This window comes from Mobula hypostoma, chromosome X2, assembly GCF_963921235.1.
Source record: "Mobula hypostoma chromosome X2, sMobHyp1.1, whole genome shotgun sequence".
NCBI lineage: Eukaryota > Metazoa > Chordata > Chondrichthyes > Myliobatiformes > Myliobatidae > Mobula > Mobula hypostoma.
In genome coordinates, this window is record NC_086129.1 from 2,790,531 (window position 1) to 2,802,500 (window position 11,970).

The 11,970-nt window shown below is 47.1% G+C and overlaps 1 protein-coding gene across 5 annotated transcripts in view; it reads left to right on the forward strand.

Moving 5' to 3' along the window:
- Window positions 1-11,970, forward strand: part of LOC134341002 (cell adhesion molecule 1-like) — a 582,596-nt gene that overhangs the window by 416,925 nt on the left and 153,701 nt on the right. For all 5 annotated transcript variants that reach the window (XM_063038685.1, XM_063038687.1, XM_063038688.1 and 2 more), the window contains one exon: window positions 1,345-1,497. In XM_063038685.1, coding sequence (XP_062894755.1) covers window positions 1,345-1,497 — 153 coding nt within the window. The remainder of the gene's footprint in view (window positions 1-1,344; window positions 1,498-11,970) is intronic.

An 11,970-nucleotide genomic window follows, 5' to 3' on the forward strand; every position in this document is an offset into this window, starting at 1 on the left:
GGTAATAACTGTCCCTGTACCTGGTGGTGTGGGTCCTGAGCCTCCTGTACCTCCTTCCTGATGGTTGAGGGGTAATAACTGTTCCTGAACCTGGTGGTGAGGGTCCTGAGGCTCCTGTACCTCCTTCCTGATGGTTGAGGGGTAATAACTGTCCCTGAACCTGGTGGTGGGGGTCCTGAGGATCCTGTACCTCCTTCCTGATGGTTGAGGGGTAATAACTGTCCCTGAACCTGGTGGTGTGGGTCCTGAGGCTCCTGTACCTCCTTCCTGATGGTTGAGGGGTAATAACTGTCCCTGAACCTGGTGGTGTGGGTCCTGAGGCTCCTGTACCTCCTTCCTGATGGTTGAGGGGTAATAACTGTTTCTGAACCTGGTGGTGGGGGTCCTGAGGCTCCTGTACCTCCATCTTTAGGTGTCCAAGAGAGTCATGTATATATTTTTTAAAATCAGTTATTGATGATAAAACTTTTTTACAGTTAAGATCAGGCATCTAGTCAAGGATGAGATGCTGAGGCCTTATAAGGCTTGGGTCAGGCTACACTTGGAGTATTGTGAGCAGTTTTGGGCTCCTTACTTAGGTAAAGACGTCCTGGCATTGGGGTGGGTCTAGAGGAGATTCACAAGAATTATCCTGGGAATGAAAGATTTAATGAGGCGGGAACATTTGACGGCTCTGGGTCCGTACTAGGAGAATGAGAGGGGGGGATCTCATTGAAACCTACCTAATACTGAAAGGCCAAGATAGAGTGGATTTGGGGAGAATGTTTCCTGCAGTGGAGGAGTCTAGGACCAGAGGACACAGATAGAGTGGATGTGGAGAGGATGTTTCCTGGAGTGGAGGACTCTAGGACCAGAGGACACAGATAGAGTGATTGTGGAGAGGATGTTTCCTGCAGTGGAGGAGTCTAGGACCAGAGGACACAGATAGAGTGGATGTGGAGAGGATGTTTCCTATAGTGGGGGAGTCTAGGACCAGAGGACACAGATAGAGTGGATGTGGAGAGGATGTTTCCTGCAGTGGAGGAGTCTAGGACCAGAGGACACAGATAGAGTGGATGTGGAGAGGATGTTTCCTATAGTGGGGGAGTCTAGGACCAGAGGGCACAGCCTCAGAATAGAGAGATGTCCATTTAGAGTGGAGCTGAGGAGGAATTTCTTCAACCAGAGGGTCTTTGGCTATGTTTAAAATGTAAGTCGACAGGTTCATCAGGCATGAATGGCAGGGGAATGGGGTTGGGGGGGATAGTAAGTCGGCCGTGATGGAATGGGGGAGCAGACTCGATGGGCCGAATGGCCCCGCTCCCCTTGCTCGTGATGAACCCATACCGCCCTTCCACCTTGCAGCTCTGAAGGACAACAGGTTCCAGCTGGTGAACTTCTCCAGCAGTGAGCTGCGGGTCTCGCTCTCCAACGTGTCCCTGGTCGACGAGGGGAAGTACGTCTGCCAGCTCTACACCGACCCTCCGCAGGAAGCTTACGCGACCATCACGGTTCTGGGTGAGTGGCCTCCCCCCGCGGGGTTGCGAGCGGCCAAGCGTTCGGGGGTCCCGGTCCTCCGCTCTCCCCTCCCGTATTCTAATCCTCTTCTGTTTGACAAGGGGATTGACGTCCAGGTCCAAGTTCAAGATTAATTGCCAGTCAACCGTCCACATCTACACGGGGAAACTAAACAACATTCCTCCAGGGGACAAGGTTAAAAAATAAACCAGCACAAACAGTCGCGCACAGCACATCTAGTCACAGAACCTTGCAAATATATATATAGCTAGTGTGCCTGCAACCTCTGCACAAAGTACTGTAGTAATTTTATGTATTGCACTGTACTGCTGCCACAAATAAGAACACAAATTTCATGACATTTGTAGGCGATGATAAACCTGATTCTGATCTGGGTCTCTGTTGTGGACTGTGATTGGGAAGCGGGGCAGGGAGAGGGGGAATCATGGTAGGGAAAAGGGGAAGGGAGAGGGGAATCATGGTTGGGAAAAGGGGAAGGGAGAGGGGAATCATGGTTGGGAAAAAGCAGAAGGGAGAGGGGAATCATGGTTGGGAACAGGGGAAGGGAGAGGGGAATCATGGTTGGGAAAAGGGGAAGGGAGAGGGGAATCATGGTTGGGAAAAAGCAGAAGGGAGAGGGGAATCATGGTTGGGAACAGGGGAAGGGAGAGGGGAATCAGGGTTGGGAAAAGGGGAAGGGAGAGGGAAATCATGGTTGGGAAAAGGGGAAGAGAGAGGGGAACCATGGTTGGGAAAAGGGGAAGAGAGAGGGGAACCATGGTTGGGAAAAGGGGAAGTGAGAGGGGAACCATGGTTGGGAAAAGGGGAAGGGAGAGGGGGAATCATGGTTGGGAAAAGGAGAAGGAAGAGGGGAATCATGGTGGGGAAAAGGGGAAGAGAGAGGGGAAATCATGGTTGGGAAAAGGGGAAGGGAGAGGGGGAATCATGGTTGGGAAAAGGGGAAGGGAGAGGAGAATCATGTTTGGGAAAAGGGGAAGGGAGGGGGAATCAGGGTTGGGAAAAGGGGAAGGGAGAGGGAAATCATGGTTGGGAAAAGGGGAAGAGAGAGGGGATCCATGGTTGGGAAAAGGGGAAGAGAGAGGGGAACCATGGTTGGGAAAAGGGGAAGGGAGAGGGGAATCATGGTTGGGAAAAGGGGAAGGGAGAGGGGGAATCATGGTGGGGAAAAGGGGAAGAGAGAGGGGGAATCGTGGTTGGGAAAAGGGGAAAGGAGAGGGGAATCATGTTTGGGAAAAGGGGAAGGGAGAGGGGAATCATGGTTGGGAAAAGGTGAAGGGAGAGGGGAATCATGGTGGGGAAAAGGGGAAGGGAGAGGGGGAATCATGTTTGGGAAAAGGGAAAGGGAGAGGGGGAATCATGGTTGGGAAAAGTTGAAGGGAGAGGGGAATCATGGTGGGGAAAAGGGGAAGGGAGAGGGGAAACATGGTTGGGAAAAGGGGAAGGGAGAGGGGAATCATGGTTGGGTAAAGGGGAAAGGAGAGGGGAATCATGATTGGGAAAAGGGGAAGGGAGAGGGGAATCATGGTTGGGAAAAGGGGAAGGGAGAGGGAGAATCATGGTTGGGAAAAAGGGGAAGGGAGAGGGGGAATCATGGTAGGGAAAAGGGGAAGGGAGAGGGGAATCATGGTTGGGAAAAGCGGAAGGGAGAGGGGAATCATGGTTGGGAAAAGCGGAAGGGAGAGGGGAACCATGGTTGGGAAAAGGGGAAGGGAGAGGGGGAATCATGGTTGGGAAAGGAGGAAGGGAGAGGGGAATCATGGTTGGGAAAGGAGGAAGGGAGAGAGGAATCATGGTTGGGGAAAAGGGGAAGGGAGAGTGGAATCATGGTTGGGAAAAGGGGAAGGGAGAGGGGAATCGTGGTTGGGAAAAGGGGAAGGGAGAGGGGACTCATGGTTGGGAAAAAGGAGAAGGGAGAGGGGAATCATGGTTGGGAACAGGGGAAGGGAGAGGGGAATCAGGGTTGGGAAAAGGGGAAGGGAGAGGGAAATCATGGTTGGGAAAAGGGGAAGAGAGAGGGGAACCATGGTTGGGAAAAGGGGAAGAGAGAGGGGAACCAAGGTTGGGAAAAGGGGAAGTGAGAGGGGAACCATGGTTGGGAAAAGGGGAAGGGAGAGGGGAATCATGGTTGGGAAAAGGGGAAGAGAGAGGGGGAATCGTGGTTGGGAAAAGGGGAAAGGAGAGGGGAATCATGTTTGGGAAAAGGGGAAGGGAGAAGGGAATCATGGTTGGGAAAAGGTGAAGGGAGAGGGGAATCATGGTGGGGAAAAGGGGAAGGGAGAGGGGGAATCATGTTTGGGAAAAGGGAAAGGGAGAGGGGGAATCATGGTTGGGAAAAGTTGAAGGGAGAGGGGAATCATGGTGGGGAAAAGGGGAAGGGAGAGGGGAATCATGGTTGGGAAAAGGGGAAGGGAGAGGGGAATCATGGTTGGGTAAAAGGGAAAGGAGAGGGGAATCATGATTGGGAAAAGGGGAAGGGAAAGGGGAATCATGGTTGGGAAAAGGGGAAGGGAGAGGGAGAATCATGGTTGGGAAAAAGGGGAAGGGAGAGGGGGAATCATGGTTGGGAAAAGGGGAGGGAGAGGGGAATCATGGTTGGAAAAAGGGGAAGGGATAGGGGAATCATGGTTGGGAAAAGGGGAAGGGAGAGGGAGAATCATGGTTGGGAAAAGGGGAAGGGAGAGGAGAATCATGTTTGGGAAAAGGGGAAGGGAGAGGGGAATCAGGGTTGGGAAAAAGGGGAAGGGAGAGGGGGAATCATGGTAGGGAAAAGGGGAAGGGAGAGGGGAATCATGGTTGGAAAAAGGGGAAGGGAGAGGGGAATCATGGTTGGGAAAAGGGGAAGGGAGAGTGGGAATCATGGTTGGGAAAAGGGGAAGGGAGAGGGGAATCATGGTTGGAAAAAGGGGAAGGGAGAGGGGAATCATGGTTGGGAAAAGGGGAAGGGAGAGTGGGAATCATGGTTGGGAAAAGGGGAAGGGAGAGGAGAATCATGTTTGGGAAAAGGGGAAGGGAGAGGGGAATCAGGGTTGGGAAAAGGGGAAGAGAGAGGGAAATCATGGTTGGGAAAAGGGGAAGAGAGAGGGGATCCATGGTTGGGAAAAGGGGAAGAGAGAGGGGAACCATGGTTGGGAAAAGGGGAAGGAAGAGGGGAATCATGGTTGGGAAAAGGGGAAGGGAGAGGGGGAATCATGGAGGGGAAAAGGGGAAGAGAGAGGGGTAATCGTGGTTGGGAAAAGGGGAAAGGAGAGGGGAATCATGTTTGGGAAAAGGGGAAGGGAGAGGGGAATCATGGTTGGGAAAAGGTGAAGGGAGAGGGGAATCATGGTGGGGAAAAGGGGAAGGGAGAGGGGGAATCATGTTTGGGAAAAGGGGAAGGGAGAGGGGGAATCATGGATGGGAAAAGTTGAAGGGAGAGGGGAATCATGGTGGGGAAAAGGGGAAGGGAGAGGGGAATCATGGTTGGGAAAAGGGGAAGGGAGAGGGGAATCATGGTTGGGTAAAGGGGAAAGGAGAGGGGAATCATGATTGGGAAAAGGTGAAGGGAGAGGGGGAATCATGGTTGGGAAAAAGGGGAAGGGAGAGGGGAATCATGGTTTGGAAAAGGGGAAGGGAGAGGGGAATCATGGTTGGGAAAAGGGGAAGGTTGAGGGGGAATCATGGTTGGGAAAAGGGGAAGGAAGAGGGGAATCATGGTGGGGAAAAGGGGAAGAGAGAAGGGGAATCATGGTTGGGAAAAGGGGAAGGGAGAGGGGGAATCATGGTTGGGAAAAGGGGAAGGGAGAGGAGAATCATGTTTGGGAAAAGGGGAAGGGAGAGGGGAATCAGGGTTGGGAAAAGGCGAAGGGAGAGGGAAATCATGTTTGGGAAAAGGGGAAGAGAGAGGGGATCCATGGTTGGGAAAAGGGGAAGAGAGAGGGGAACCATGGTTGGGAAAAGGGGAAGGGAGAGGGGAATCATGGTTGGGAAAAGGGGAAGGGAGAGGGGGAATCATGGAGGGGAAAAGGGGAAGAGAGAGGGGGAATCGTGGTTGGGAAAAGGGGAAAGGAGAGGGGAATCATGTTTGGGAAAAGGGGAAGGGAGAGGGTAATCATGGTTGGGAAAAGGTGAAGGGAGAGGGGAATCATGGTGGGGAAAAGGGGAAGGGAGAGGGGGAATCATGTTTGGGAAAAGGGAAAGGGAGAGGGGGAATCATGGTTGGGAAAAGTTGAAGGGAGAGGGGAATCATGGTGGGGAAAAGGGGAAGGGAGAGGGGAATCATGGTTGGGAAAAGGGGAGGGGAGAGGGGAATCATGGTTGGGTAAAGGGGAAAGGAGAGGGGAATCATGATTGGGAAAAGGGGAAGGGAGAGGGGAATCATGGTTGGGAAAAGGGGAAGGGAGAGGGGGAATCATGGTTGGGAAAAAGGGGAAGGGAGAGGGGGAATCATGGTTGGGAAAAGGGGAGGGAGAGGGGAATCATGGTTGGAAAAAGGGGAAGAGAGAGGGGAATCATGGTTGGGAAAAGGGGAAGGGAGAGGGGGAATCATGGTTGGGAAAAGGGGAAGGGAGAGGAGAATCATGTTTGGGAAAAGGGGAAGGGAGAGGAGAACCATGGTTGGGAAAAGGGGAAGAGAGAGGGTAACCATGGTTGGGAAAAGGGGAAGGGAGAGGGGAATCATGGTTGGGAAAAGGGGAAGGGAGAGGGGGAATCATGGAGGGGAAAAGGGGAAGAGAGAGGGGGAATCGTGGTTGGGAAAAGCGGAAAGGAGAGGGGAATCATGTTTGGGAAAAGGGGAAGGGAGAGGGGAATCATGGTTGGGGAAAAGTTGAAGGGAGAGGGGAATCATGGTGGGGAAAAGGGGAAGGGAGAGGGGGAATCATGTTTGGGAAAAGGGGAAGGGAGAGGGGGAATCATGGTTGGGAAAAGTTGAAGGGAGAGGGGAATCATGGTGGGGAAAAGGGGAAGGGAGAGGGGAATCATGGTTGGGAAAAGGGGAAGGGAGAGGGGAATCATGGTTGGAAAAAGGGGAAGGGAGAGGGGAATCATGGTTGGGAAAAGGGGAAGGGAGAGGGGGAATCATGGTTGGGAAAAAGGGGAAGGGAGAGGGGGAGCACCAGAGAGACATTCTGTAATGATCAATAAACCAATTGTTTGGCATCCACTGACCCAAATGACCTTGCCTTGTGCCTCAGGGCGGGGTGTCCCTGCACCCGTACCACCGTCCCCCACCCCTCCCGCGGCGCACCACCCTTGCCATTCCCAATATCCTCGTTCCTCGAGCGTGCTTTGCCCTCCTTGTCCGCAGGGAGAACAGTGCGGCCGCCCGTCAGCCACGCCGACCCGAACTCTTTGAGCAGGAGGAAAATGCCGTGTCCACACAGAACGGACCAGCAGTTACGGATATTGACCATCCGGTCAGCTGTGCGTGCTCAAGTCCTTTACTCGCAGAAACAATGCTTTACAATGCAGGCGGGAGGTAAAAGTCAATTGAAACTTCAGGCTGACGCCTGACACATTGAAGTTCGTGCACCAATTGTCCTTTAATTGGTGTGCATGTTTGGCAACTTTCGCGTCATCTCCAGTGAGCGAAATGGCCCTGGTGATCTGCTATTCCAACGGAAACTCTGCCCTTCAGAGACCTACTTGCGTGGGCTGCAGAGAGCCTGGACATTCTGTTAACCCTTGTCTGGACAGTCTGCACTCTGTCCGCAACCTATCGTCGTCTGGGCCTTACGTTGACCCTTGCCTTACCACAACTTCTCCCGGACGTACACGGGCGGAGGGTGCAGGGTCCTTGTTAAAAGCACGCAAATCCACAATTTCTTCTTTCGGTTTGAAGGTCAGAGTTTCAAGTGCAACTTATTAATCAGTGTACGTACTCTGATCACTTTATTTTAATTTATTTTTTACTGAAGGTCATCATCAAGCAAACATTTCCATAAGATGTATTTCAGATACTGTACATATATATCATATAATCATATTTGCCACTAATCGCCACATAATATTTATCTGAGCTATACACTTATAGAAAAGAGAGGAAAGAAAGAACAATTGAAAGAACAAAATTATTTTTATATAACATATTCATTGACTTGTGAGAATAAAATCAGGTGTTATGTAGTTAAACCATTTTTCCCAGTATGAATCAAATTGCTCCAACTTATGATTAACAGATGCTGTTATCTTCTCCATTTTGTAAATGTCCATTGTAATTTCCATCCATACATTTAAAGTTGGGCTCTCCTGTGATAACCATTTCCTGTTAGGAGTCTTTTTACCAGCCACCAGCAGTACATTCATTAAATATTTATCTCTTTTCAACCAATCTTGAGGTACATACCCAAAATATATGAGGGTATTTCACAATTGAAGATGTTTTGTAGGACATTGTGTATCCCACTCCGATAGTCTTTGATAACGGGGCAATCCCAGAAAATATGATAATGGTTTGCATTTTGATTTCCACAATTTCTCCAGCAAATAGGGAGGTTACTATCATATTGGGATTTCTGAGAGGGTGTAATAAAATATCTTATCAAGTTTTTCCACCCAAACTCCCTCCATTTCTGTGAACTAGTTCACTTCCATTGATATCTCCATATTATTGTCCATTCTTCCTCAAATATAGTTATCCCTCCTTCCTTCTCCCATTTGTATGAAGTCGAATGTGTTTTAAAATTTGACAAACCCTTATACACACTTGAAATGGTTCTACTGCTGTTATCTGAATTATATGCTTTTCTAAATAGCTCTATCGGACATGTACTTGCCTTGGTTACATTTTTAACCCTCCTGTTAACATACTGTCGCATCTGTAGATACCGATAAAAGTCTTGTTTTTCTAATAAGTGTTTCTCTTTGAGCATTTCAAAACTGAACAGTGTTCTTTCTTTCATTATATTGCAAAGAACTGTTATTCCTTTAGCTGTCCAGTCTTTAAATCTAGCATCCAGTTTATTCGGCGTAAAATCCAAGTCATATGCACACCATTTAAGAATTGCAATATCTCCCTCTAGTTTATATTCTTTTATAATAGCTTTCCATATTTTAAGAGTCTATTTCACCCATGGGTTATCAATAGTATTTATGTAACTTTGTAGGTTGTTATCAGCCAAAATTGCCCGTATGGGGATGGGAAGTATCCTCTCCTCAGTGTTTTTCCATTGAGCGTCATATGATAGGTTGTACCAACATATCACAGCTCTCAACTGTGCTGCAAAATAATAATCTCTCAGAGAAGGTAAGCCCCATTCCCCCCTTTTCCTTGGCTAATTGCAAAGTTTTGAGACGAACTCTAGGCCTTTTACCTTGCTATATATATCTTGATAACATTTTGTTCCATTCATTGAATTGATTCTGATTAATCTCTATTGATAGGGTCTGAAAGAGATATAATAGTCTGGGCGATATATTCGTTTTAACAGATTCAATCCTTGAACTGAGACTAAAAAAAGGAATTAGGTTCCACCTTGTTATATCTTCCTTAATTTTTTTTATGTATATAGGCTGATAATTGCATTCTGATAATTTTGCCAAATTCTTTGGCATAATGATGCCCAAATATTTGAAAGACTCTGTTTGCCATGCCCAGGGATATCTACTTTCAATTTCTCTTGGTGGGCTATAGTTATATGAAAGTAATTGGGTTTTATCTATGTTGTATCCTGATAATTGACCACGTTGTTCAAAGGATTGCATCAATTTAGGTAAAGAGTATGTTGGTTGCCCTAGATAGATCAAAATGTCATCTGCGTAACAAGCCAATTTATGCTCTGTCCCTTTAATAGTAATTACCCTGATATCTTCATTTTGTCTGATGTATTGAGCTAATGGTTCCGGATATAATCCGAAGAGTAGCGGTGACCATGCACAACCCTGTCTCGTGCCCCTTTCTAGGGTAAAACTATTAGATAAATATCCATTGATTTTAATCCTAGCAGTAGGATAGTCGTATAGTGCCTGTATAGTTTTAATAATTGTGTCATGGAAACCAAATCTGTGTAAAACTCTGTAAAAGAAAATTCCAATTAACCGAATCAAATGCCTTTTCAGCGTCCACGCTTATCGTTATTGCTTCGATTTTATTTTTTTGTGTATGATCCATAATGTGAAGTGTTCTTCGTATATTGTCTTGTGTTTGGCGTTGTTGTATAAAAGCTGTCTGATCCTTATGCATCAGTATGGGTAGAAACTCTTCTAATCGTTTGGCCATGACGGAGGTAAATAATCTATAGTCTACATTAAGAACGGATATTGGTCTAAGTGACCCACATTCCATTTTATCCTCGCCTTGTTTCGGTATAGCTGAGATTATCGCTTCCTTCCAGCTGGGTGGCATTTGTGCCTTTTTGAGAGCCCAGTTCAGTGTGGGAAGTAAGACAGGAATTAACTCACTTCTAAACTCTTTATACCACTCTGCCGTATACCCATCTGATCCTGGTGACTTGCTTAATTTAAGCCTACTCATTGCAGTTTTTAGTTCAGCTTCAGTTATGTCAGCAGTCATCGTTCTATTTTGTTCCTTCGCTTAAAGTGGGTAACTCTAGAGAATTCAGGAAAGTGTCAATTTGGGTTATGCTTCCCCCTGGAACTTTGGAATATAGAGTTTTATAAAACATTTCAAAAGCTTCTTGAATTTCACTTAGCTTATTTTTTTTATCATTTTTGTTCTTGGATCCCTAATTCTATGAATTGTATTTTTTACTATCTTTTTCTTCAGTTGTAGACTTAGATCCGCTTTCACAGTGTCTCTGTTTCAGAAACATTAAATTTTTCCTGATTTCTTGCGTAACCAAACTATTAATTTCATTCCTAATTTTTAAAATTCCCTCTAATGTATCCTGTGCCAAATTCAATTCGTTTTCTTTTTCTAGTTCCTTCAGTCTATTTTGTAATTACTCTAATGTTTTACTCCTTATTTTTTTCTTATATGAAGATATCGCAATAATTTTCCCTCTTAAGACAGCCTTCAGAGTATGGGAGGTGAAACCTCTCCATTATCATTGAATTCTAGGTAAAGACCAATTTCTTTTTTAAGTTGTTCCTAAAAGTAGGTATCATTGGGTAGACTTGAGTTTAGTTTCCAAACAATATTCTTTGGTTGTAGGTCAAAATCAACAGATAAATGTATAGGTGTGTGGTCACTGACAGCTATTGTCCCATTTCCCCAGGTGTTTATTTTGTCTTTGCCTTTTCCAAATGTTATGAAAGAGTCGATTCTTGTATGTACAGAATGTACCCACAGTGTACCTGCTCACGGGGAAGGCTCTGGGAGTGAACCCTGAGGGAAAAACACGGATCTGGAGTCCCTGAGGCAGTCCGATGTTGGGTTCAACACCCAATCTTCCAGAAATAGTAGGGGACAGAGGGTCCAGTGAGATGGAGGAACTGAGCGAAATACATGTTAGTAGGGAAGTGGTCTTAGGTAAATTGAAGGGATTGAAGGCAGATAAATCCCCAGGGCCAGATGGTCTGCATCCCAGAGTGCTTAAGGAAGTAGCCCAAGAAATAGTGGATGCATTAGTGATAATTTTTCAAAACTCATTAGATTCTGGACTAGTTCCTGAGGATTGGAGGGTGGCTAATGTAACCCCGCTTTTTAAAAAAGGAGGGAGAGAGAAACCGGGGAATTATAGACCGGTTAGCCTAACGTCGGTGGTGGGGAAACTGCTGGAGTCAGTTATCAAGGATGTGATAACAGCACATTTGGAAAGCGGTGAAATCATCGGACAAAGTCAGCATGGATTTGTGAAAGGAAAATCATGTCTGACGAATCTCATAGAATTTTTTGAGGATGTAACTAGTAGAGTGGATAGGGGAGAACCAGTGGATGTGGTATATTTGGATTTTCAAAAGGCTTTTGACAAGGTTCCACACAGGAGATTAGTGTGCAAACTTAAAGCACACAGTATTGGGGGTAAGGTATTGATGTGGATGGAGAATTGGTTAGCAGACAGGAAGCAAAGAGTGGGAATAAACGGGACCTTTTCAGAATGGCAGGCAGTGACTAGTGGGGTACCGCAAGGCTCAGTGCTGGGACCCCAGTTGTTTACAATACATATTAATGACTTGGATGAGGGAATTAAATGCAGCATCTCCAAGTTTGCGGATGACACGAAGCTGGGTGGCAGTGTTAGCAGTGAGGAGGGTGCTAAGGGGATGCAGGGTGACTTGGATAGGTTGGGTGAGTGGGCAAATTCATGGCAGATACAATTTAATGTGGATAAATGTGAAGTTATCTACTTTGGTGGCAAAAATAGGAAAACAGATTATTATCTGAATGGTGGCCGATTAGGAAAAGGGGAGGTGCAACGAGACCTGGGTGTCATTATACACCAGTCATTGAAAGTGGGCATGCAGGTACAGCCGGCAGTGAAAAAGGCGAATGGTATGCTGGCATTTATAGCGAGAGGATTCGAGTACAGGAGCAGGGAGGTACTACTGCAGTTGTACAAGGCCTTGGTGAGACCA